General features: G+C 53.7%; 1 protein-coding gene across 11 annotated transcripts in view; it reads right to left on the bottom strand.

Moving 5' to 3' along the window:
• PALD1 (phosphatase domain containing paladin 1) overlaps window positions 1-25,914 on the bottom strand; it is an 85,041-nt gene that overhangs the window by 29,736 nt on the left and 29,391 nt on the right. For all 11 annotated transcript variants that reach the window (XM_027530439.1, XM_027530443.1, XM_027530446.1 and 8 more), the window contains 14 exons: window positions 12,615-12,828; window positions 9,954-10,056; window positions 8,515-8,694; window positions 7,345-7,509; window positions 6,326-6,486; window positions 6,049-6,124; window positions 5,204-5,355; window positions 4,761-4,860; window positions 4,465-4,557; window positions 2,475-2,570; window positions 1,938-2,066; window positions 1,343-1,459; window positions 1,108-1,263; window positions 615-797 (listed from right to left, as the gene is read on the bottom strand). In XM_027530439.1, the coding sequence (XP_027386240.1) occupies window positions 615-797; window positions 1,108-1,263; window positions 1,343-1,459; window positions 1,938-2,066; window positions 2,475-2,570; window positions 4,465-4,557; window positions 4,761-4,860; window positions 5,204-5,355; window positions 6,049-6,124; window positions 6,326-6,486; window positions 7,345-7,509; window positions 8,515-8,694; window positions 9,954-10,056; window positions 12,615-12,799 (1,896 nt within the window). In that variant the 5' untranslated portion in view covers window positions 12,800-12,828. The remainder of the gene's footprint in view (window positions 1-614; window positions 798-1,107; window positions 1,264-1,342; window positions 1,460-1,937; window positions 2,067-2,474; window positions 2,571-4,464; window positions 4,558-4,760; window positions 4,861-5,203; window positions 5,356-6,048; window positions 6,125-6,325; window positions 6,487-7,344; window positions 7,510-8,514; window positions 8,695-9,953; window positions 10,057-12,614; window positions 12,829-25,914) is intronic.

The following is a 25,914-nucleotide window of genomic DNA, read 5'->3' as shown; positions in this document are numbered from 1 at the left end:
CACACAACAGGCCAGGTGCAGACACAGACATGCCCCCAAACAACCGACACATCACACAGTGACCCCCACACAATACATGCCAGGCACACACTCCACACAAACCTTAGAGACACAGACCACACAAGACACACACATGCACAAACCTATAGTTAACACACGGACGCACAAACCCCCTCCGTCACACAAAGCATCCTGCAGCATCCCCTCCACAAACTCCATACACACACCACCTCACAGCACTCCCCAAAACGTGCTCTCTATACGTCCCCTAGTAAAGACAAGCGGGACCTCACAGCCGCCAGACACAGACCCACCACATACACACACACACTCCACAATCACACTCACAACTACTCTGAACACACACAGACTCCACCAAGAGCACAGACATACTCACCCACCCGACAAACACATCACACAAAACACACAGGCGTGCACACACATGAACGCAAAGCCTGGAAGGCACGTGAATAAACCACGGAGGCCGCTCTGAAACCGTGCAGAACAAGCTCTTAGTCCCCCTGGGGAGCTGTGCCCACAGCCAAGACCCAGGCCCGAGGGAGACAGCTAGGGCGTCCTCCCCTCCCCGGAGGCCTCAGCCGCTCGGCCCTCACCTCCTCGCGAGGGGCGCAGAAGTCTGGGACGGGGATGCGGTGGTAGGTGAGGCCGGGGCAGGCCCCGTGGTGCTGGCTGAAGACCTCCTGCATGGTGAGGCATGTCTGGAACCTGTGGGTCTGCGGGCCGTCGGCATCGGGGGGAGGCCTGGTCAGGTGGGCCTTCAGCTGGGTCTCCAGGTTCTAGGGGAGGGTGGGACAGAGGGCTCAGGCCACAAGGCAACCCCCAGGCCAGCCCTGAAAGACCAGAGCCGGCTATGGCCAGGCCAGTCCTGGCTTTGGGGCCTATCACTGCCCCTTCTGGAGCCTCCAGGTTTCTAACCAGACCCGGGGCTAGCATGACAGTCTTGAATCAGTCATTCCCTGAGATGCTCCTCTCGGGGCCCGTTTCTGCAACTGTACAACAGGAGCATACAAGCTTCTGAAGACCCTTTCAGGCCAGCTCCCCAGAAGGCCTCCAACGGAGGGGTGGTACAAGGCAGGAGAGCCCCACCTCCAGCTGGTCAGGGGCCATGGGGGGCCCAGGCCACCGCAGACTGTGGGTTCGCCCGTCACACTCCAGCACAGCCTCCTCCCTCAGGTTGACCCACATGACTTGCTGCAGTTTCCTCTTGGAGTCGGTCAGGTAGGCCAGGACACTCCCCAGGGCCTGGGGGACAGGAAGGCCATCAGCGAAAGGGCTCAATCACCCTCCCTCTGCCCCACAAGTGTGCCCCCAGGGTGGTCACCTTGGCACTGGGCTGGGCCATGCCATAGATGGGCAAACGGGGCACCCGACGGAAGTTGGCCACGTCCATCTCCCTGATGGTGCTGAGTGCATCCGGGGAGACGAGGTCATCTGCCACCTGTCGGGACAGGAGCAAGCCTGGGACCCACAGCAGCCACTGAGGTTCAGAGCCTGGCCCCAGGTGGGCGTGGGGGACGGGGGATAAGACCAGCACTTGACAGTTTACAAAGCACTTTTGCACACTTGGAGCCTTATAACCACCCCGGCATGGACAAGAACGATGGTGCCCAATCTTCGGATAAGGAAGCGGAGACTCAAAGATGCAACACTGGAGGCAAAGCTACCAGAAACAGTTCTCCTCACTCCCTGCCCAGAGCACTTGGGTTTGAGAATGAAGAGCAGGTACTGAACAGTAACCAGAGCTGTAAGCACTTCTTAAGGCCTGAGAATGGCCCCATTTTGTTCACAGGCAGATTCCATCACCCATCATCACTGAGGGCAATGCTTAGCCCAACCCCACAGGAATCAGGGCTGTAACCAATCCCAGGGCCAGCCCACACCCACTCCCACTTCCCCAGTCAGTCAGGTACACTCACCAGGGAGCCCAGGGCGATGAGGTCCTTGGGGGCCACAGGCCCCGCTGAGCTTAGTATCACAGGCAGGCGGTACAGTTCAGGATGGACACACAGCCAGCGGCTGAAACTGAGGGCAAAAGCCAGCGGGTACTGCAGCCCGAGGCAGAGAGAGACGGGATTTCAGGGGCACGGGGCCATCCCAAACTCTTCCTGCCTACCCTGTAGTGGGGGACCCAGGAGACACCCATCACAGCCCAGAGCAGGGGCAAGGGGGTGGAGAGAGAGTAACAGGCCCTGATGCCCTGGCTAAGGATACAGAGATGGACCCAGAGGAAAGAGAGATGGGGCCTCTCCTTGGCGGCCCTGCTCAGGGACTGTCCCTCTATCTGGGTCTCTCCTTACTTCCTCCATTCCCCCCTTCCTCTGAAAGCAACAAACGTCCCCACTCCCCTCCCCAGCTCCACAGAGGTCCCCACCGACCCCATGCCAGTCACCGAGTGGGGAGACTGGAGGGGCCCCAGGAGAAGAGGTGTGTGTCCGCTCATCCCCCAGCCCCACCTGCTCATGGAGATAGTAGTTAAACAGGATCAGGTAGAAGTACCGCTCCAGGCTCTGAAGCGCCCTCTGCTGGACACCGTGCTGGCTGCTGCTTCCCTGAGAGGGAGGGACCCAGAAGGGCCAGCGGTAAAGATCGGGCAGCTCAGGTCACCCAACCTCATCCCTGGAAGTTAAGCCTCAGAAATTCCCAGAGGGCAATCTACCTGCCCTTCATAACACTGTTTTGCCAGGCTGGAAGTTCCTGCAAGCATCTAACTCTATCCCATCTGCTGTGGTTTATCCGCGTTCAGGGAGAGCTGCTGGTGAACAGAGCTGCTGCTGGACCAAGCATTCCAGTTCTCGATGAGGCTGTGCCCAGAGAGGCTGGGCCTCGCTGCATGGCCCCAGTGCCACCCACACAATCCATGCTGAAGCAGCAAGTGTACAAACACCCATCCCTGAGCCAAAGGCCCGGCCTAAGAGCTGTAACCTTCCCCGCCCCAGCATCCACTGGGCAGGGGGGCTGTCACAAAGAATTCCAAGGGTCCTTCTCTTCACCTGTGGATCTCAGGCTTCTCCTTCTGGGTCAGCATCACCTTCTGGAGGTCAAGTGAGATTTGTATAGGCCCGGAAAAAGAGGCCATGCCCTTGGATGAAGTTTAATCCCACCTCTGGGAATCTAGACCTGAGGTCAGCACACTTATCTCTATAAAAGTCCAGACAGTAAATATTCTAGGTTTGCAGGCTACCAGATCTGTGTTGCGACAGCTCGACACTGCCAAGGCAGCACGCGACCACCGTAGCCTGCACATAAATGGATGGGCGAGATCTCCTGTCAACAAAACTTATTTATCAAAACAGGTGGTGGGCTAGATTTGGCCTGTGGGCCATAGTCTGTCCAGTCCTAATCCAGACCTTATAAGGTGGAAAATCCTAAATACAAAACAGCCTCATTTGCATGAAGCAGTTCAATGCAAAGTAGGTTCACTGGTGACCCCACTGTGCAATAGGAAGGGGCCTGTACATGACAGCAGGGGATGCCCAGGAACAGCTGCTCTGTCGGGCTCCCTTCTGAGACCTTATGGCCTGAGCTCCCCTAACTCACAACAACCCTACGGAGAGTTATTGTATATGTGGGGAAACTGAGGCACAGAGCAGTGAAGGAGGTTGGCCAGGCCCACATGCCTGTAGGTGGCCGAGCTAGAAAACAGAAGCCCGGTAATCAGGCCAGAGCCCTGCTCCTAACCTACAGGCCAGGGAAAGCTGAGCCTCACAATGGCTTTGGTTCCACAGCAATAAATCTCAACGATGACAAGCAGGTATGACACGGAAAAGACAGGGCTACATGAAACAAACAGGATGCAAACATGCCCTGGACAAGCTGCAGAAGAACCTCAGAAGCACGAAAACTGAAGCAAGCCAGCCCAGAACGCTCATAGCAGCTGTGCTTGGGTGACGGGCAGTTTTACTTCTCTAATTTCTCAATTTTCCATAATATTGCTTTTAAAAGATATTTCTTTAAGCATTAAAGCAGAAAAAGGCTCTGTGGGCTTTAGATTCTTTCCATGAGCTGTGTGCAAATACTGTCAAGCCAGCCTCCTCTCTCCAGAGCACGGGGACGGGCCTGCTGAGACAGCCCAGAGCGCATAGCTCTTCCAGAAGATGGGCTGGACCTAACCCCAGCCTTCCCAACGAAACAGCAAGCATTTCAACTGCAGAGGGGGCCCGGAGCAGCCTGGAAAGCATCTGCAGTCAGAGGCCTCCAGCACCTCGCCAGCAGCCCCTTCCTCCATCCTGTTTATTCTGCAGTGAGGGGTCCTAATCAGGGAAAGTAAACTTCCTCCCTTCCTGCAGGCCCAGCTCCCTATCTCCCCTTCCTCTGAAAACTGCTCTCTACTCATGGAAGCAGCAGCAGCAATCAAGAAAAGCCAGGCTGAAAGGGGCCAGTCAACAGGCCTCACCCAACGAGGCTGCCGAGCTCCAGCCAAAGTAGCAGCTCTCCGCGCCTCACCTGTGCCCGGCTGCCTTCCAGCTCCCTCTGGCTTCCCAGGACTACTTCCTTCAGGTCGTGCAACTCTGCACAGGCGGCAATGGCTCTGTCCACCTGGTGTCAGGGACCGGGGCAGGGGAGAGAGGACAGAGGCAGGGAAGGAGCAGGGCCAAGGAAAGATGGCAGGAGGCAGAAGAGAAGGACAAAGAGAAAAACTGGTTAGGAAGGGAGGGCTGGGGAGGAGAGCTCCTCAGCAAGGGCAGCGAGTGCTCCCCACTGCCCCCACCCCCAGCTCTTCACCCAGTCCCCATGCTCACCTCTTCCACCATCCTCCTCCCCTCGGGCACCATGTGGAGAAAGCTCTGGACCACCTCGAGCTGCTCCATGGACAATGGCTTGGTCTTCATAGGGGCAGCCCTGACAGGCAGGGACAACAGCATAATCAGCACTCCCGAAGGCTGCCGTCAACACCCTCCCATTCACCTGGACTGCACTGGACTACAAGCTCAAGTTTCCCTTCCAAATCAGGTAGGGGAAACAACAGGCCTTTGCCCTGCTGGGGAAACCGAGGCCAGAAAGGTCAAGTGAATTTCTCCAGGTCACCCAGGGAAGTCTGTGCAAACCAGGAAAGGAGCTGCCGATGCCCAATATCCAACTGTAGCTCTGGGTTTCTGATGTGTCCCCAGCCTCCTGGGGTAGCCCGCCCCCTCCTCCCCTGATCCCCGAGGCCCCTTGGGGCACTGGCTCTAATGCCACTCACTCTGGCCGCAAGGCGGTCCCACCACGGTGAAACAGGAGGAGTGTGCCCAGAACCATGCCCAGGCTGGCCCTGCCCACACCCGTCTGGCAGCTGAAGAGGAGAGCAGGGGGAGGCCCGTGGGCATCTTGGAGCAGCAGCAGGCTGGGGGTCTCCTGGGAAAGGACCGTGAAGAGCAGGGAATGGTGTGACCGGAGAGCCCTCAGTTGAGGACCAAGTTAGGATGCGGGTGGAGGGGCATCATGGCATTGATGCCTCCCCCTGGTCTGTGGCAAGATGGAGACAGACCAGCAGCCTCTGGAGCAATCCCACAGCTCGGTCTGCTCCACCGGCCCCAGGAGCACAGGCCCTGCCCCCTTCCCACACTCCAGGGGGCTCAGCGAGGCCCTGGAGGTGAGAACTACTCAGAGGGGACACAGGGCCACAGCTACACTGCTATGCAGTTTACACTGCAGACTCAATACGGCGACCTCCCGGGGGAGTACAGACCGCAACACGGGTTCTCAGGAAATATCAGCTGGAGACCCACGGGTAAGAAATTTTAGTTCTAATAAAGAAATGAGGAACCTGAGACCTAGAAAAGTTAGGAGATTCACCCAGGATCACACAACGAAGTGAGGAGCCGAGCCACAGCCAGAGAGCCCAGTCCTCCAGACGCCCCGTGCTGGGCTCTGCCATTAGACAGTATACAAGTACACACCCACACAGACACACACAACCCCCTCTGCCTTCCTCCAGGAGACACACCACCCAAGCATCTCCAAGGAGACACGGCCTTGACATAGACCCACTCTCCAAGCACCTGCGCATCCCACCAAGCTCCCACCACTCCTCCAGTCCCCACTCACCCGGAGGACACTGACAAAGGCATCGAACTGGGTTTCCAGGGGGGCCCCTTGCTCTGGCAGGGGCAGACGGTGGTACCTGCCGGGTGACAGGGAACAGCCCATCAGGTAAGCCACACACCCCATACCCCAGACATCCACCATTCCCGGGGGAGACACAGGCATGGGGGACTCAGCCCAACCTGCAGATGGTGAGACTGAGCCCGCACCAGGAGAGCAGGCCCAGCGAGCACCCACGGCCAGCACGCTGGGGCCTCTGCGCAGGCCTGGCCCCCGGTACCTGTAGGAGGGCTGCAGGAAGAGGGGCCTCTTAAACACCTCCTCAGTCACGTGCACATCGTCCTCGCCCCGGATGGCCACGGCGTGGGGCTCCCCCCGCAGGTCCTCAGTGTTGTGGTACACGTAGTACTTGTTCTCGCTCAGCTGGGCAAAGTCGTGGATCTAGATGGAGGCCAGGGGCCAGAGGGCCATGATGGACCTTGCTGGCTGAGCTCTGGAGGCACCTAAGCCACACGGAGGCCATGGACAGGCTGCTTGCCCTCCAGGGAGAACTACAGCCAGAGGTGCTTTCTGTGCCCTGGCAGTGCTGGAGGGCCCGGGGTGACCGCTGGCCCAAGGGCAGCCACCTGTGCCTCAGCTGCTGCGTCCCACACCGCGGCCAGGCTGGGAAGGCTCTGCCCGGTGGGCAGCAGGAATTGGCCAAACCACCAGACTGAAGGACAGGAGGAAGCTGGTCAGCTGGGAGCTGGAGGGGACGAGGCCTGAGAAGGAGACGGGGAGACGACCACAGCCAGTGCGACCTCTGCTCCTGCCTGGGGGTGTCTCAGAGGAGGGGGAACACAATGACCCCTACACACTGTTTACACAGCTCTGTGGTGTGTGAACAGCCCCAGAGACCTGGACAAGTCCCCATGCTGTGAAGGAGGAGGTCAGAGGAACCTCAGAAACAGAGGCCCAGGGAGAGAAGTGGCCCAGCCCAGGCCTCACAGCTCACGAAGGCTGAACCTGGTCTTGGGACTTTCAGCTAAGTACTCTCTGCCCTCCACCAGACCCTTTTCTAAATAAGAATGCTGAGTTTGGAGGAGAAAAGCAGGGTGGGGAAAGACCAGAGGCAAACAGAGCTGAGAAGAGAAGTCCTCACCCTGGTGCCCCGTGAGCTGGCCTTGCAGCAGCCACTGGCCCAAGTGGGACAGCTTAGTGGGCAAGCATGAGCCGGTGAGAGCAGAGCGGGCTGGGGCTCAGCTCAGGTGCCTGAGGCTACCAGAAGGGCAGCCTCCCACCCACACAGGTGGCCCTCACCTCCTTCCGGATGGCCAGCTCCAAGCGCTCCGCCTGGACCCCGGGTCCAAGGCCCTGGAGGTTCTCATGAAGATTCTGCTTGTCTCGAGGCGTGTAGGGTATAAAGTCCTCAGCAGCTCGCAGAAACAGCACAGGTTCCTCCCGCACACAGAAGATGACACATTCCTGTCGGGCATCCAAGGAGGAAGGAGCCATCACCACTATCTGGCGTGGACACCCGCTCCACCGCCCTTTCCCCGGACCCCCTCGAGGGCCCATCACCCCACTCTGCCCCTGCAACCTGAATCTTACCCCAGACACAAAGCTCAGGCCAAATGCCACCAGCTCCTGACCCTCCTTCCTCTCTACATCTTTCTCCCTTTGTGGACTACAGGGTCCTTGCAGGTAGAATCATGTCCTGGTCATTTTCATGTCCCCACAAAGCCTAGCATAGATCCCTGAGTACATCAAGGGCTGATAAACATCAGCTTAAGACATGAATGCCCACCGCCACCATGCAATCACTCACTGAGCACCATACAGACAGAGGGAGCTGGTAGGCAGGCTCCGCCCTAGAGAACTTGCTGGGATGATGGAATGGGATCCATGCTCAGCTAACACCCCCTCTTCACTCTGGTTCACTAAAGCCTCTCCATCTTCACCCAGGTTAAATCAGACTGCCCGCTACGAGCCTGCAATAACAGTGGACCCTCCACCTCTGTCCTGGAGACACTCAAAACCCCGTCTCCACAGCAGGCGGAGAGAGGAGTCATGTCAAGCAGACACATGGAGTCCAGAGGTCTGGGTTTGGGTCTTGGGACACCACTCAGGGGCCTCTTATCCTGTCTGGGCCTCAGTTTTCTCCTCTGTAAAATGGGACAATAGCTGCCCCACCCATGTAGGATCAACATGAGGATGTAAGTCTTAGCTGTAATCATCATCCTATGGGTGTATAGAGGGGCTGCTAACCTCGGGGCTCCCATGTCCATACAGGACAATGCAACAAACATTTGCCCAGAATTTCCCAGTCATGCTGAGCACAATGACCATCGACTTTCAGGGCCAGGCCCTGGTCACCAGTCACCACCTCCCCCATAATATGCCCAGGCCCTTCCAGAGCCTCTGCAGTTGCCCCTCCCATTTCCCCAGATTTGGGGGACTGGCCCCTGCCTGGGAAATGGCCATGCTTACCCGGTGTCCATCCTTCTGGAGTTTCTGGAGGACCTGCCTAAACCCCGAGAGGCTGGGCTGTCCCATGCCGAACACAGCGAGCCCGCCCTGCACCTGCCGGAAGTTGGGGGCCCCACAGCTCTGCAGGGTGCCCAGCGTGTCCATCTTCTCAGTAACATCCCGCACCAGGAAGTAGCGGCCCTGGCAGGGGAGAGCCACAGGGGTCACTCAGATGACGCAGGGACATCTTCTACAGACAAGGCTCTATCCCAGGCCCCAGAGGATGGGGCGCAGGGAGACGGGGTGGGGAACATGATCCTCAGGTTGTCTACAGACTCGTGGGAAAAGCAGAGAGAATACTTGTGATGCCAGGAGGGGTGTCATATAGTGTGGGAAGAGAGAAGACAACTCTTCCTGAAGGAGAATCAAAGAAGGCTTCAGGCTGGAAGTGGCACCTGAGCCAGGACTTGAGGAAGCAGAGCAGGGAGAAGCATTACAGGGACCGGGAATGGAGACCAAAGCCACCTGCAGGGCGCACCTACAGCCCCCAGGGCAGAAAACAAACATCTCTCACCCAGAGGCGAAGCCCATGGAGAAGGGGTTCAACAGGGAATTACAGCTGGGACACCAGCAACCAACTAGGAGAAAAGTGTGAGCCACTTCCCAGGGGCCTGCAGTTATGCGTATGGGCAGGTCTCTCCCTTCCCCAGCTGGGGATGCAGACCAGAGAAAAGAGGGGTCAGGTGAGAGCAGGAGGAACTAGGAGATTTATTCCCGGGCAAAAAGAAACCATGAAGTCATCTCATCCACCCGTTCACCCACCTCCCCATCCACCACTACCTCCCACCCAGACCCTCTTTCAACAAATACAGTTTAATCATCATGACTACCATTAATTCATTCACTGACTGTTTTTGAACACCTACATGATTACCCAAGCACTGTTCTAGGAGCTGGGACTATAGCAGTCACCAAGACACATGAAAACTCATCTGCCCTTGGAGACTTTACTTTCCAGGGGATATTTTAAGGTTAAAAAAAAAGATAGATCTAGATAGATATACATCTATGTCTACATCTCTATCTATGCACTAAAGAAGTCCTAAAACTTCAAAAGACAATGGGATGACGATTCCTAGCCTGAGAAGAGCAGTCTGGGGCCCCAAGCCCTTCAGGTTCCCATGTGCGTCTTCCTTGGTGCTCAGAGAGAGGGGTGTGGCCAGGCTGGGGCCAGGCAGGGGCCACATGGGGACAGAAGAGCAGGGTCCCCACAGGGCAGCAAGAACAGGCCCTAGGGTATCAGAGAGGGAGAGCAAGTGGGATCAGGGTCCCAGAGGATGGGGTGAGGCAGAGAAGGAGGCCACAGGGGAAGCAGGGGGAGATTAGGGAGGGAGCCTGCGAGGAAGGAGGGCTGGAGCGGTGGGAGGCAGGAAGGGAGAGAGAGGCAGGCCTGACCTCACCTGCACCAGGTAGTGCTCGGGGGTGGCATCAGAGAGCCGGCCCAGGGTGTAATGGGCTTTCAGCAGCTCATCGTGGATCTGGAACTCCTCCTTGCAGTTGTACCTGCCAGGGGCAGGATGCAGCTGGCCTCAGGCAAGCACAGTGGCCAGGATACACTCCACCCTCACCCGGCCCACAGCAGGGCCACCCCATCCCACACATGCATTTATGACAGACGCTGCCTGCTGTCCCCCAGTATCCACACTCCCCTTCTTCCTCAGCAACAGTTCCCTGAATTTGTGACGGGGCCATCCAGCTGAAGACTCTAAGTCCCAGCCTCCCTTGCACCTAGTGTGATCATGTGATTCAGTTCTGCCCAATGGGATGTGAGGAGAAGTATGCAACTTCTGGGCCATTCCCTTAAAGGAAAGAAGACGTATTCCTTCCTTCTCTCTGGCAAGCACCCAAAAGTGACGGCAGGAGGTAGATGCTGATGATGGCAGGGCAACAAAAGGAGGAGCCTGGCCGATTATGGAGCAGTCATTCCAGCCTGGAATACCTCCTGGACTTTTGTGTAGAGAGAAGCTGCCGTCTTGTTTAAAGCCTCCTTAAACAAGGCTTACTTTGGCCCCAGATGGTCCCTCCATCAGATGTGTCTAAGAACCCCCACACTGACAATCCCACAGCACAGTGTAGTGGTTCAGGACACAGGCCTTGGGGCCAGGGTATGACTTGGACTCCACGGCTTTGAAGTTACATGGTCTGTAGTGTCTCCAGTCACTCCCACCTCCTAAGGGCTGCTGTGAGAAGACAAAGCACTCATGAAGTAAGTGCACAGTGCCTCAGGGACTCTAATCATCTAGTAATCTAATTACTAGTAAAGTTCTACCTCCACCCAGGGCCGTTTCAAACAAAACACACAGATTTCTGAAGACGCTCAACCTGAGGGACGGCTGTGCATTACAGACCCAAAACGCGTCTGTGCTGATTATAGCAAAGAATCTGACACAGCCTCCCAGGGCTCATGATCTGGGGTCTGACATCTCTTTACCAAAGGATAAGGGTGATGGAATGAGTAGGGTGGGGAGCACTAGACAGGAGTCGTGAGACCTGGGGTCCCTCAGCCAGCTCTGTCTCCCTCTCACACATGACCCGTGAAGGGCAAATCCTGCCTTCCCAGAACTCAGTTTCTATATCTAGGTCAGGTTTCATATCTGATCTAAAAAAGCTATTGATTAGATCAGGAGTCAGAAAACCTTTTCTATTAAGGACCAGATAGCAAACACTCCAGGCTTTGTGGGCCCCGCAGTCTGCCACAACTACTCAACTCTACCACTGCAGCCTTAAGCATCCTTTGGTGATATGCAAATGAGGGGCGTGGCTGTGTCACAACAAAGACTTATTTACCAAAACACGTGGTGACCTGATTTGGCCTGAAGGATACAGTTTGCCAGCCCGTTTTGGATGATCTTCTAAGGTCCCTCCTACCACAAACAAGCTGCAACGCAAGGAGCGCTAGGTCACAGTCGGCTCTAGGAGGCATGCAGGATACCACTGAGGTGGGTTTTTACAGCAAGCCAGAGAATGTTCTGAGCCGTGCCATGCTTAAATTTTTTGAACCTCATCCCCACAGATCCTGATAAGGAAACTAAGCCCTTATGAGAGGGAAAAGGATTTGCCCAAGGTCACAGAGCAGGGGACAGGCAGAGCTGGGCCCAGGATTTCCAACACTGTGCTCAAGATCCAAACCAAGTTCTGTCGTGCGCTAGTCAAAAAACTACATATCAGGTCCCTTTCATTTAACATCTCCTTCCTCCCCTTATGAGCAAAGTAATGTATTATGATTCCAGTTTTCCTGTCAGGCCTCAAAGCCAGCAGGCCGGATTTATCACTCCTTCAGTTTCCTTACACAGAGGCCCCATCTGCTAGGCCTCCGCCAAACGTCACTCCAGGAAACACATCCAGTTCTTAGCTAATCATGTCTACCTTCCTCCATCCTGAGGGGTCCCAAGGCAGGGAGCTCAGTGGGTGGATGCGAGGAAAAACAAGGCTTCCCAATCACCAGGAGACAGAGCCAATGTCCCTCTGGCTCCCTGGCCTCAAGCTCTCGGCACCCGCTCCTCCCCTGGGCCCACAGGACACATGCAGGGTATCCAGGTCTCTCAAAGGATGGGGCCAGAACAAACCCTCAGTAATCTCCAGAAAAGTCCCTGAAGGGCCCAATTAGGAAAGTTGACCAACAGCTTCCAGCTTTTTCAGCCCAAGGCCCTTTAACAGCCTGGTGTCAACCTCAGTTTTGAACCATAATTACAGATTGTGGGGGGAAGAAAATCTAAATTTTATGTATCTAAGTACATAAACTTCCTTTTAAAAAGTTCAGCAAAAAATTACTCTCAAAAGAGTGTCCCAACCTCCCCCCGGCCAGCCACTCCTCCCATTCCTACACTCCTTGACAGCCACGACATGAAACGTAATATGAGCTAAGAGAACCCCAAAAGACAGCAGCCCTGCCACCCACTTGCTGTGTGACTCCAGACACACTGCTTAACCTCTCTTGGCCTCAGTGTCTTCCTCAATGGAAGCAGATTGGAGACGTTAAGTGCTGTATGCCACCACCCCTCCAGGCAGCTCCCCCCAGCCATGTCTTCTGGGGACAGGGTCATACTTGTCCTGCCACTCACGTGATCACGACGGGGGCCACCTTGTTGGGGATGATGGACTTGGCCTTACTGTTGTGCAAGCCCGTGGTCTGGAAGGAGTGGACGCTGAGTGAGTGCCGACCATCCATCGAGCCACCGTCCTGGAGGCCCTCAAAGGGGGCGCTTGCCGAGACCGTCTGCTGGGCCGTGCTGGCTGTTGTACCCATAGTCTGCTGGCAGCCTCAGGACCCAAGACCTGTGGGGTAAGAGGAGATGCGATCAAGGAGGGGGTGGGAAAAGTCACAGCAGGAAGGGACCCAGCCCACCCCTCACCTCTGCCCTGTGAACAAAGTTCTGAGGCCCAGAGAGGGCCTACTCTGCCTGCAGCTGTCGCTCAGCAAAGCACGTCAACAGGCCTACCGCTATGCCTGGCCCTCTGCCACTGCTCTGGGGAGAGTTATGGACATGGGCAGATAAGAAGATACAGCCCTGATCCCTTACAGTTTACCCCTCCCTAGCGAACATACGACAGTCAGAAAAGAGCCAGCCATCCCCACCAGGTCAGGACCCAAGGCTCCAAGTACCTAGGTCAGGCCACATGGAGATCAGGCCTTCCAGACCCGGAGAAAGGGAAGGCTGTCACCAGAGGGAGAACCAGAGGCAGAGGGAAGTCTGGAGATGGCTTTGAAGGGTTTGGATGGGAACAGAACATAGCTGTGAATGTCACAAAAGAGGCCAGGGAAGTCCAGACTGGGGGCGTTCTCAGCAGATCAAGGCCCCTGAACTCTACATCAACAACATCTACATCACCAATAACATCTCAACAGCCAAAGCTTTTGCCCGACATCCGGCACGCCAGGCATCCTTGTGGTCTCACAATTCCCACTGCAGGGCTCTCTCCTAGGGAAGTAGTGAAGGATGTGTGCAAAGAGTGGGCTACAAGGGTGTTTTGTTGATCACAATGCTATTTATAGTAACAAAACACTGGAAACAGCCTGCAACAGGGGATTTGTTGAATAAATTATGGGGCATCTCTAAGGTGGAATGTTAAACAGCCTTAAAAATATATTGACTGATGTGGAAAGATAGCTAGGCAACCAGAAGGGAAGAGGAACAGGCTGCAAAGCAAGCACAGGATATAATCCATTTTAATACGTGAGCACAAATCAGGAGAAAAGTCTGGGAGGGCACACACCAAGACGCTAACCTGCCATCAGCTGGTGATGAGATTACAGACAGTTTTTACTTTCTCCTTTTTCCTTATGTGCATTTTCTGAACACTGGGTAGTAAAACCTACTTAAAACAAAAGAATGGCTGGAGAAGCAGGCCAGGAGAGCCACTAATAGCTGGCAGAGGGTGTGGGGAAGACTGGCTCAGGGGTCTGAGAACCCTGCGACGGGTTCAGGAACCTGAGAAGGGGCTGGGAATTCCACACACTCAAGAAGAGGGTGACAGACACGGGAGACAGAGGCTCACAGAACTTTCTCAGAGCCCAGCGGCAGCTGCTCCCCACGGCACTGATGGCCCAGGATCAGGAAGGGGAGAGAGTTCCCTGCCCGCTGGTTCCCACTCCCACCTGCACCCTGAGAGCGTCAGTCGCTCAGTTGGGTCCAACTCTTTGCAACCCCATGGACTATAGCCTGCCAGGCTCCTCTGTCCATGGGATTCTCCAGGCAAGAATACTGGAGTGGGTAGCCATTCCCTTCTCTAGGGGATCTTCCCAACCTAGAGACTGAGCCTGGGTCTTCTGCATTGACAGGCAAATTCTTTACCATCTGAGCCACTAGGGAAGCCCTCCATTCTGAAAGCACAGGGACGATACAGTCTTTAGAACCTGATGACTCCCCTCTGCTCCCCTGCCCAAGCTGCCCTAATCTGGGCATGAGCTGCTCCCCACCATCCACACACTCCCAGCCCTGCCCTCTCATAAGCAGCAGCAGCATCTCAGGAAGTGGATGGTGGGGCCAGGAGTCAGCACGAAGCCCGGGAAGCAGGTCACTCTGAAGGCTGAGCTCACCACGCCCTCCCTCCCCCAGGGGTCAGAGTTCCCAGGCAATGCTCCCCCAGCATTCCAGGGCGGTGCCCTCAAGCTCCCCTTCCCAGAGTCACCCAGACAGAATGACTGTTCATTCCGTACCCCCCAGCACCCCAAACCACTGCCTCTCCTTTCCCAGTCTGGGAAGGGTCCCCTCTCTCTCCAGCTCAGCCTTGTCATCCTTGACAACTCCCAGCAGGCATGTGACAGCTCTGCTAACACGTACACCTTGTGTTTATAAGAGCCTCGTCATAGCTCTCCACACCCGGGCCAATCTCTCTCTTTTTTCTGTCTTTTCTTCTTTTTCTTGGTAGAAGGTGGAAGGACTAAGCCTTTATTTCCAAACAGAAACTCAGGCGCTCAGAGAAGGTGAGGGGCTCCACAGTGGATCTCCTGCTGACTGTCAGCAGAGCCAGAACCTTCTCTCCATGGCTCCCCAACGTTCCACAGACCTCTCTCAGCAGCCTGGGCCAAGAAGGCATTGGGCAGGGTGGGTGGGGGTGAAGGCAGGAACAGCCGCCTCCAAGAATGGGCTCGGCGGCTGTCCCAAAGGAGGGAGTGATGGACGGGACATGAGAAAGACCTGCAGGAGGCAACAGCTGGCTTCAGCTGCCAGGCCAAAGCCGAGCCCTGCTCCCACGGGGTGAGGCCGGGCCTGACACCTCCACCTCGCCGCCCCCACAGCTCCAGCTCTAGTGTCTCACAGGCTTCAGAGGCGATGACAGGCCCCAGCCGGTCCCTGAGAGGACAGCCCAGAGACAGTACAGATGCGCACAGCTGTAGGCTGCAGGAGTGGGGCAAGGACCGCCGCCTCTGAAAGTTGACCTGTCTCCGCAATGTCGACAGGAGGGGGAAACCCCAGGCTTCCCAGGTTTCTCACTCTGCAACTCTCCCCCAAAATCTCTTTCATCTCGGGCTAGAGTGAGCCTCGCCAGTATAGGGCCCTTCATCCTGCAGGCCCCATGCTCTGGGGCCGTCAGCAACTTATTTTTCCCCTCTGGGCCTCAGTGTCCCCGTCATAAAGTGACAGTGAGGGTGAGATAGTCTGCAGGCCACTCCCACATGGGCCTGGCTCCTAAGATTGGCAGTCCCGGCGGTGACACCACTGCTCTCCACGGCCAGGGCCAGGGGCCAGCAAGGGCAGAGTGGGGCAGGTCCCTACTGCTCAACCCTCTGCTAGAAGGAGAATCAGGGGTAGACTAGGATGAGACTGGACAGTAAGATAGGAGGGTCTATGAGCCCGGATGGTTTGCAAACATTTATGCCTTGTTTTCCTAACTTCTGACTAAAAGCAAGCATTTCCTTCAGTCACGAGTGAAGGCTGCCCCTGTCATGTCTCGGAGCCCAGGACACGGTCACCATTGAACTCAGAGACATTTTCACATCACACAGTGGCTCTGCAGGTATCTGGAAACGTGGCTTGCACTCATCACTCCCTTCATATCACCACATAATGATCAGACCCAGGACCACTCTGGTCTCAGTTTCTCCATCTCTAATTCAAACCACCACCTCCCCTCTATCCTTTGTCCTAGACATGATACAGAAACCATGATCTCCAGCTTGTCAAACCCTGTGAGCTCAGAAAAGATGAATGGTGGCTATTCCAAAGCAGAGTCTGGCCCTCGCAACTGAAGCAGAAAGCTGGACATCTGCTCCTGAGGCAGCCATCACCCTGCCCCATTCCTTTCTTTGCCTTTCCTGCCCAAAAGGGAAGAGGTCATAAGAAAAGAAGGGGGACCCAAGGCTCCTAGCCCCTATCCCAAGTCCCCTGGTTGGGCGTGCTGACTCTAGCCTGAGGCAAAGCAGAGCCTTTGTTGTGAGCACAGGGAGACTGTACTGAGCAGACACTATACTGCTGGCCAAGTCAGGGGTTGTTGATAAGTATGTGATTCCCAAGCCTACCTGGGGTGAACAGAAAGGGGAGGGCTTAACAGGTACCCGAGATAGCCAGTGATCTTGAGTACTGACCCAGGGGCATGCCAGGAAGACCAATGGGTGGACCTCTGACGGCAAAGCATCTAATATATCTCATTTATTCCCAACCTGATACAAGAGCCGACTCAATGGAAAAGACCCTGATGCTGGGAAGGATTGAAAGCAGGAGAAGAAGGGGATGACAGAGAATGAGATGGTTGGATGTTTGAGCAAAGTCCAGGAGACAGTGAAGGACAGGGAAGCCTGACATGCTGCAGTCCATGGAGTCGCAAAGAGTCAGACATGACTTAGCGACTGAACAACAGCAGCAACAAAAAAGAGGTGCCACCTCTTACAACTCAATATTAAGTTAACAAAATATCCAATTTAAAATGGCAAAGGATTTGAAGGTACATACGGATGCCAAATAAGCATATATAAGTGGTTCAGCATCTTACATCATTAGCAAAATCCACTAGAATGACAAACGTGAAAAGACCAACAATATCAAGTGTTGGTAAAGCTGTGGAAGAACCGGAGACATTTCCCAGTCGAGAATACTGGAGTGGGGTACCATTTCCTTCTCCAGGATATCTTCTCAACCTATGGACTGAACCCACGTCTCCTGCACTGGCGGGCAGATTCTTTACCACTGAGCCACCAGGAAAGCCCACAATGGAATACGATGCAGCAATTTTTAAAAAGGAAAAAGTAACTGATACACACATGACATGGGATGAACCTTGAAAACATCATACTAAGAGAAACACACCAAGCCTCAGAGACTTCAAACTATACAGTTTGACATTTATATGACATAAAGCAAAGGTAAAACTCTAGGGGCAGAAAGCAGACGGATAGTTGTCAGGGACAGGGGAGTCCAATACGCAGGGGCTTGAGGGCACCTTTGGGAGAGGGAATTACTCCATGTATTGAATGTGGTGGTTACATAACTACATACATTAGCCAGTGCTGAACTGTACACTTAACATGGGTGAATCCTGTTGTATGAAGTTTACCTAAATAAATCTGTTAGAAACAAAGAGGAGCTTGCTCCTTCCCATCACCTCTTCCTCCTTAACTCCAGAACTCACCCACTGTGAAACCTCAGAGCTACCTCTCTGGACCTTAGTCGCCATGTCTGTGAAATGGGGCTGCCGTGACGGGTAAACAACAGAGCTGATCCCTGAACTACACGAGGGTTAGCAACGTTGACCCTCCGTGCCATCCACGGTGTGCACCGGCAGTTCCAAGTATAGGATCCAACCAACCACAGGCCACGCAGCAGGGATCTATGACAAAAACTCACACATACGTGAACCTCGCAGTTCAAACCTGTGGGGTCAAGGCTCCACCGTGTAATTAGACAAGCCTGCAGAACAGGGCCTGGTCGGTGAGTGCTCCATAAAAATCAGCTGCTAGCATGCATGTCAGACTAACACGCATCAATCAGACTCTGGAGCTGCGCTGTGCAATACAGTAGCTGCCAACTGGGATGCACGGCAAGTGCAAAATAAACACTGGGTTCAAAGACTTAGCACCAAAAACGTGAAACATCTCAAACAAGTTAGTATCGTTGATGATATGGTTAGTTCAGTTGATTATATGTCAAAATTACAGTATTTTGATATTGGGGTTAAATAACATATGTTACTACAATTAAGTTCATCTATTTAGTTTTACTTTTTTATGTGGCTATTTAAAATGACATGTGGGATTTCCCTGGTAGTCCAATGGTTATAACTTCGTGCTTTCACTGCAGGGGCCATGGGTTTAATCCCTGGTCAGGGAACTAAGACCCCCATATGCTGCATGGCACAGCCAAAAACTTAATCAATTAAAAAAAATGACACATATGATGAAACTATCACAGCATTATAAACCATTAATTGAAAAAACATGCGGCTCACTTTATACAGGTATCCCCCATCTTTTTGAAAGTTCGCTTTATGCCACTTTGCTCTTCCAAAAGACCTACGTTAATAACTGTTTTCACTAACCAAAGGAAATCCAGAGGATTTTGCTTTTACCAAAAAAAAAAAAAAGTGGAAGATAAAAATAGCATTGAGCATTTGTCTTGCAGGAGACACGACAGAGGCAGTGCACCCCATGCAGGAAGAGTGGCCCTGCCAAAATCCTTCCCAGAACCACTCTCTGCATCTCAGCATCAGCATCTGTGCTTTAAATCCATTCATTTTGTGCATTCATCAGCAAGAGGTGTCCTAAGGTAATTCTGTCTCCGCTTAACGCCATTTCAGCTAAAAAAACTTTCATAGAACATTCTACTTTTGGATAGCAGGGAAATCCATATTCCTGTTGGACAGTGCTGCTGAGTCTCAAGTCCTCCATGGTCCCTGAAGGTCCCCCTCGGTCAGCTCAGATTCCTCAGAGCTGAGCCCAGTGACTGCGGCAGGTATGAATTTATAACCTTCTGTGTGGGGCATGAGAAAAACCCAGGAAGGCAGTGCTAGCATATCCATTCAACAGACAGAAAAGTGAGAACTCCCCAGTATCCTCACACCTAGTTGGAGAAACAGTGATTTCAACTCAGTGTGATGGCTCAGATGGTAAAGAATCCACTTGCAAGGTGGGAGACCTGGGTTTGATCCCTGGGTCGGGAAGATCCCCTGGAGGAGGGCACAGCAGCCCACTCCAGTATTCTTGCCTGGAGAATTCCATGGACAGAGCAGCCTTGTGGGCTACGGTCCTTGGGGTCGCAAAGAGTCGGACACAGCTGAGCGACTAAGCACAGACACAGACAGATAACTTGGTGTGAAAGGTGGACTCTGGGGCCGAAATTCCCATCCCTACTGCGTACTAGTCATGTGGCACATGGCTTAACTTCTCTGAGCCTCAGTTTCCCCAACTATAAACTCTATAACCCCAATTACAACTCTGCCTCCCTAACTGGATCATCTGGGGATGAAGTAAGTGAATGTGTTTAAGGTGACACCTACCCAGCTCAACACACAGCAAGGGCACAGCTCACTAGCTGCCCTTCACATCACCCCAGATCCCAGGCTCCCTGTACTCTCTCCCTACCTTCTCCATATCCCCTCCCTGTAACCACAGACTGGTACCAGATCTAACCCTCCCAGGCCAGGACCAGGGCCACATCTAGACACTGCCTATCAAAGGAAAGTCTGGAGGAATAAGTGGGCTCAGTAGTCCCCTGGCTGTCATCCTGGGCAAACAACAGGGCCCAGCGGGGCTGGGCCACAGCAGCTGCCCTGCTGTAGAAACACACAATGGTAAGTCTCCTCGTTTCACTGCTTTGTTAAGCCACCTAGGAAAGCTTCAATCTGCTTCTGGTCTTGGTAAGAAACCAAGAGAGGGGATTCCCTGGAGGCTTAGTGGTAAAGAATCTGCCGGCCAACACAGGAGACATGGGTTTGATCCCTGGTCCAGGAGTAGTCCACAAGCTGTGGGGCAGCTAAGCCTGCGCACCACACCTGCTGCTGCTGCTGCTGCTGCTCAGTCACTTCGGTCGTGTTCAACTCAAGCCATTATTCTAGAGCCCAGGAGCTGCGCCTACTGAAGCCCACACGCCCTGGTGCCTGTGCTCTGCAATCAGAGAAGCCACTGCAATGAGAAGCCTGCACACCACAACTACAGAGCAGCCCTCACTCGGTGCAACTAGAGAGAGCCCACGTGCAGCAATTCAGACCCAGCACAACCAATAAATTTTTCAAATAAAAAAGTTATTAAAAAAAAAAGAGAGAAAAGAACAAAGACAGTCTAGCTCTTCTCTGGAGCCTTGGGCAAGTCCTCTCTTTGCTCTGAAAACCCACCCATATCCTTCGTCGGTCCAACTGCTCTGCCATGGCTGGTCACTGGCCCCTGACTAGTCCAACAACAGCAGCCTCCAGGAAAGAAGGCTTCCTCCTTCTCTCTGTCCCCCTGCGACCCATCCTCCAAGCAGCAGCCACAAGGATCTTTAAAGCCCTAAATCACATCGTCCGCCCTACTTAGCTGCTTCCTCTTCTGTAAAGTGGGAGTCATAAACCCTGTCTCGCCTCCCTTAAGGGTTGTTGTCAGTAGCACAGATAGAAAAGCCACAAAGACACAGAAAGGCCCCAGTAGTCTGCAGGAAAGGAATGATTACCATGGGAACACGGACGACCACAGGCAGAGGAAACTCAGGCGGAGGTCATGTCATTTCCGTCCATCATGCTGTGACATGCAAAGCCCTCACCCCAGCGGACAGGCCCCCGCCCCCTCCCCTTGCTCTGACGCTCCAGCCACAGGCCAAGTCCACCTCCTCCTTCCAACACCACAGGCCCCCTTCTCACGAGCACCCACCACTCCTCTGCCTGGGACACCCTCTAGCTTGTTCACGCGGCTGCCCCTTCCCCTGGTCGTGGCTCAAATGTCCCGCCTCAGAAGCCTCTCTGAGGTCCTGGCAATACTGGCTGTCAACACCCCAGCCCTCAGCACTTCTCTTGCTCACGACCTCCTTTTACTTTCAGTTGCCTCACGGATGGGATTATGTCTACAGCAGCAGCCTCTCCAACTTCCCAAGAGCTGGTCAGTGCCTAAAGTGACCATAGCTTGGCCCCAGCACCAAATTGCACATGGGTCCCAGCAGATGCTCAGGAAACGTTTCTGAGATGACCATGTGACGACTTGGGGGCATCTTTCAGGACCACAGAAGAGCGCCTGGCATCAAGGACCAGTCTCAGCCCACACAAGAGGGTATGGGGAAAGATGCTCCCACCCTAGACTCTCTCACCAGGACTGCCCTCCTCCCCACCCTTCCACATCCTACCTGCCAGCTCCTCCAGGAAGCTCTCCCTGACTACACACCCACCCCCATCTCTCAGCTCCCACTGCCCACTGTGAGCATCACAAAATGGGACTCTCCATTCTCTTCCACTGCATGCTGTTCCCAGCAGTGGGTATCCTACGTCCTGGGTCCTGCTGCCTGGCTCCAGGGAAAAGCCAGATACACACTTGCTGAGGGAACAAATCAGCTCCATCACTTCACCCTCTCACCCTGGCCAGCTCCTTGCTGATGGGACCAAGGATGATACTCCCCAAGCAGGCACAGAAGGTGGAAAGACGTCTAAACATTATAGTATTTATTTCTGAGCTGGGGGACTGAATATGGTTATTCATCTTCTTTTTTGCTTATTCACCACTTCTAAATCTCCTACAACAAACATTATTACTTTGGGAATGTTTTTAAGTATGGTTATTTGCAGTAGTTTCAAAGTTGGACAGCGGCCACAGCTCCCCACCCAGCGTACCCCCCCTCACCCACCGCTAACCCCCCAGTACACCCTCAGCTTGGTGCCTGTGCCACCCTGTGCCCTCTGCCTGTGGTCGTTCATGTTCCCATAATAATCATTCCATTCCTACAGCCTGGTGGGGTTTTCTGCCTTTGTTGTTTATCTTTGCTCCTGACAACAACCCTCAAGGGAGGTGAATAGGGTGTATGGCTCCCACTTTGCAGAAAGAAAACTGCTAAGCAGGGCCAGCTATGTGAATTTCCCCAGGCTATATGGCTTGGTAGAGGCAGAATTCCGGTTTCTGCTGCATGGCCCATCACCTCCTGTCTTTGACGGGTCACACAGACCCACCCCTTCACACAATCTCTGCTCCTTAGCCTCTTTAAAACTAGGATGAGGTCAATTTTAAAAAAAAGTAAAAGGGGCTTCCCTGATCCAGTGACAAAGACTCCGCACTCCCAATGCAAGAGGCCGAGTTTCAATCCCTAATCAGGAAACTAGCTCCTGCGTGCCCCAACTAAAGATCCCACTGCTGCAACTAGACCCAGTGCAGCCAAATAAAAAAATAAATATTTTAATAAAATTAAATGAAGCTATCTGGGATCTGAGATTGCAGGAGACCTTCATCAGCTGAATATCTTTCTGAAATGTTTCCATTTTTTCTAAACTGAAAAAAAAAAAGGTTAAAAATTAAAATCAGAAGGTGAATGCATGTTTAGAAATAATGCCCTGTGTTCAGCAGTGGGCTCCCTCTGTGTGGCAGGCCTTGAGTTCCAGACTTCGGCCTGCAAACAACGGGGAGCCCCAAGAGATGGAACTGGAGGTGGGACAAAGGCAGGCGGGGCAGAGCGACTGGGCAGCCAGCTGAGGAACTGCAGTGAGTGGGAGCCAAGGTCAGAGTAAGGGGATCACCCTGCAGGTGGACCCCTGGGCTGGGAGAAGCTGCAGGTGGAACAGCAGGCCCCCACTCTCATTGAAGGGTAAAGGAGCCTCCTTCTCAGCTCACCTGACAGGTGGAGAACAGAGAGGGGACTCCTGCCTGCTCTGCAGCCAGCAAAGACCCTGGCACATGTCACCAGATGCTCCAGTGGGGCCTGCAGGCTCCTGGAATCTGGGACCCTCAGGAAGGAAAAGGGTCCTTTCCAGCACCCCTCGTTGTCTGCCTCCAGGTTTAGGGAGCTCCCTACCTCAGGAGCTCCCCATGGTGGCTCAGCTGTCCTGAGAGGAACTCTGCCTATGTGGTGGGACCTTAGATTGGAGATGGGGGCAGGGGGCTACAATGGACATTTTGAGTTAAAGTCAGAAAATCTGAACACAGATTATATTTTGTTGGATAAATAAGCTCAACTTCCTTGGATGCCATAATGAAATGTGGAAACAAGGAGAATGTCCTCATTCTTAGGAGATACAAGCTGAAGGGTTTACAGGTGCAGGATCCTAACATCTATGAATTTCATATGGTTTAGGGAGTAGGGGGCAGAGGGAACAAATACTAGCAACTGGTGAGGAGGGACTTGCGTTCTCTTCTTTCAACTTTTCAGTAGGTTTGAAATCTTTCAAAATAAAAAATTGGTATTTAAAGTATTTTTAAAATTAAAAAATGTTTAAAATTTAGCTACCCTTCCCATCACCTCATGGGAAATAGATGGGGAAACAGTGGCAGACTTTATTTTGGGGGGGCTCCAAAATCAGTACAGATGGTGACTGCAGCCATGAAATTAAAAGACGCTTACTCCTTGGAAGGAAAAGTTATGACCAACCTAGATAGCATATTTAAAAGCAGAGACATTACTTTGCCAACAAAGGTTTGTCTAGTCAAGGCTATGGTTTTTCCTGTGGTCATGTATGGATGTGAGAGTTGGACTGTGAAGAAAGCTGAGCACCCAAGAATTGATGCCTTTGAACTGTGGTGTTGGAGAAGACTCTTGAGAGTCCCTTGGACTGCAAGGAGGTCCAACCAGTCCATTCTGAAGGAGATCAGCCCTGGGATTTCTTTGGAAGGAATGATGCTAACGCTGAAACTCCAGTACTTTGGCCACCTCATGCGAAGAGTTGACTCATTGGAAAAGACTCTGATGCTGGGAGGGATTGGGGGCAGGAGGAGAAGGGGACGACAGAGGATGAGATGGCTGGATGGCATCACTGACTCGATGGACGTGAGTCTGGGTGAACTCTGGGAGTTGGTGATGGACAGGGAGGCCTGGCATGCTGCGATTCATGGGGTCGCAAAGAGTCAGACACGACTGAGCGACTGAACTGAACTGTACTGTGCCTTATAAGAAGCTACTTTCCCAAACATTCCCCTCACTGAAGCCTCAGAGAAGGCAGCTCATCTGGAAGGAGAAAGTCTTCAGTCCACACAGGCAAAGTGCTTGAGCCCTGTGGTTTTGTTTCTTTCCATTCTCATTAGCTGCTAGGACCTGAAAGTCAAGGAATTTCAAATACAACTCCAGATCTCCAGAGAACCCAAATATGCCCAGCAACAGGGTGCTGTGGGACGCCCCTGGAGGGGCCCCTGCCACCCCCCAGGCCTGTGGGCCAGGTGGGGACAGTGCTCAAGTAGAGCCCTCGTCCTGGGCCAGCCCCACAAGCACCGTATCCAGTCCACCTGTGTCCCCGCCCCTGTGGGTCTTCCATCTTTCCCAAGCGTGTCCTCTTCCCCCAGGTCCTAGCAGCCCAGACAGGCCCACACTGTCTCAGCACACACCAACCCTCTGAGAATAGGGTGGCCCACTTCCCTCACTGTGACCACTCCATGGGGCTGGCTCCAGCCCCTGGAAAGCCTTTCTGTCTTGGGCTCAGCCCCTGCTTCCACTCCTGTCCTGGAGCATGTGGCTTTCTGGTCCCAAGGCAGGACTGGCCTCCTCCATAGAAATCTCCCTGGTGGAGATTCTGCCACCTTTGAACCACTGGCTCAGCTTCTCAGCCTGAGAAAAACCTCCGGTAAATGCCCACAGTGGGGACTTCCCCAGTGGTCCTTTGGTTAAGATTCTGTGCTTTCACTGCAAGGGGCACAGGCTCAATTCCAGGCTGGGGAACTAAGATCCCATAAGATGCATAGCAGCCCCCCCCAAAAAAAGTAAGGCCCACATCCCCTTCAGCCCCACTCCCTCCCTTCATCTGTATTAAACAAACCGGACGAGGGACAGGGCAGCTAGCTGAGCATGTGACTGCCTACAGCCAGGCCCAAACTCCTGATCTCCCCCGAAGCTACTTGGGCCAGGTGACTAATCCTAGCTAATGAAACATGAGGGGCAGTGTCCTTGGCAAATTCCGGATCCTTCCCTATGAGCCCCCTTTACTCCTTTCCTCCAGCCTGCTGCCTGGAACACAGGCATGATGGCTGACATTTTGCAGCCGTCTTGAGCTGTGAGCACATGAAGCCACACCCCGGGAATCTGTATAGCAGAATCACCATATCGTGGCCTGGACTGCAGAGCTCCGGGCTCGGACAGGACACAGAAATAAACTTCCATCTTGTGTAAACCGCTGTCATTTGGCTTTTCCTACTACTCGCAGCCAAATCTAATCCTGACGAATGCACTCTGTTATTTTTAGGGATGGCCCTCAATGACCACAAGCTGCAAGGCACAACTTCCTTCTTCCTCCTTTCTCAGAACATCAAGTTCCTTCTGGTCGTGCTCCGGCAGGTCAACAACACCAGGATCCCGTGAGTCCAGCCCACGCTGGAGCCACAGCGGCTCACGGAATACAGAAGACACTGTCCACAGCCACCAGGGCCCAAGGGGTAGCTAAGGATATGCACAAATGTCACGCCACGATTGACTGACAGACCATGTGATGCAGAAGCCTTCTCCAAGTCAGCTGCAGAAATCTAGAAGGTTCCAAGCTGCTAAATGTTTGTTCTACCCTATAGATAGAGGCTTGGGCTCCATTCCTCCGAAATGGAAGAGAGAGACCACAAGTCTCCCCATCTGGAGTCTCTCCGAGTCCCTCTCGAGGCCTTTCTGAGAACTCTGCAGAAAACAAGAAGGTATAATCTGGCTGGGAGGGACTCTGCCTATAGGTTCTGTCGAACAGGAGGGGAGTATCAACATCCCTAGGGAGGTGTCAGTCAACTCTGGGAAGGACATTCCTTCTGTGCCTGAAAGAGGCTGAAGCTCCTCTCCATCTAGGATTAGGAATAGTGGGAGGGCC

The sequence above is a fragment of the Bos indicus x Bos taurus genome, chromosome 28 (assembly GCF_003369695.1).
Source record: "Bos indicus x Bos taurus breed Angus x Brahman F1 hybrid chromosome 28, Bos_hybrid_MaternalHap_v2.0, whole genome shotgun sequence".
In the NCBI taxonomy this organism is placed as follows: domain Eukaryota; kingdom Metazoa; phylum Chordata; class Mammalia; order Artiodactyla; family Bovidae; genus Bos; species Bos indicus x Bos taurus.
This window is presented reverse-complemented; position numbering and strand designations above follow the sequence as displayed.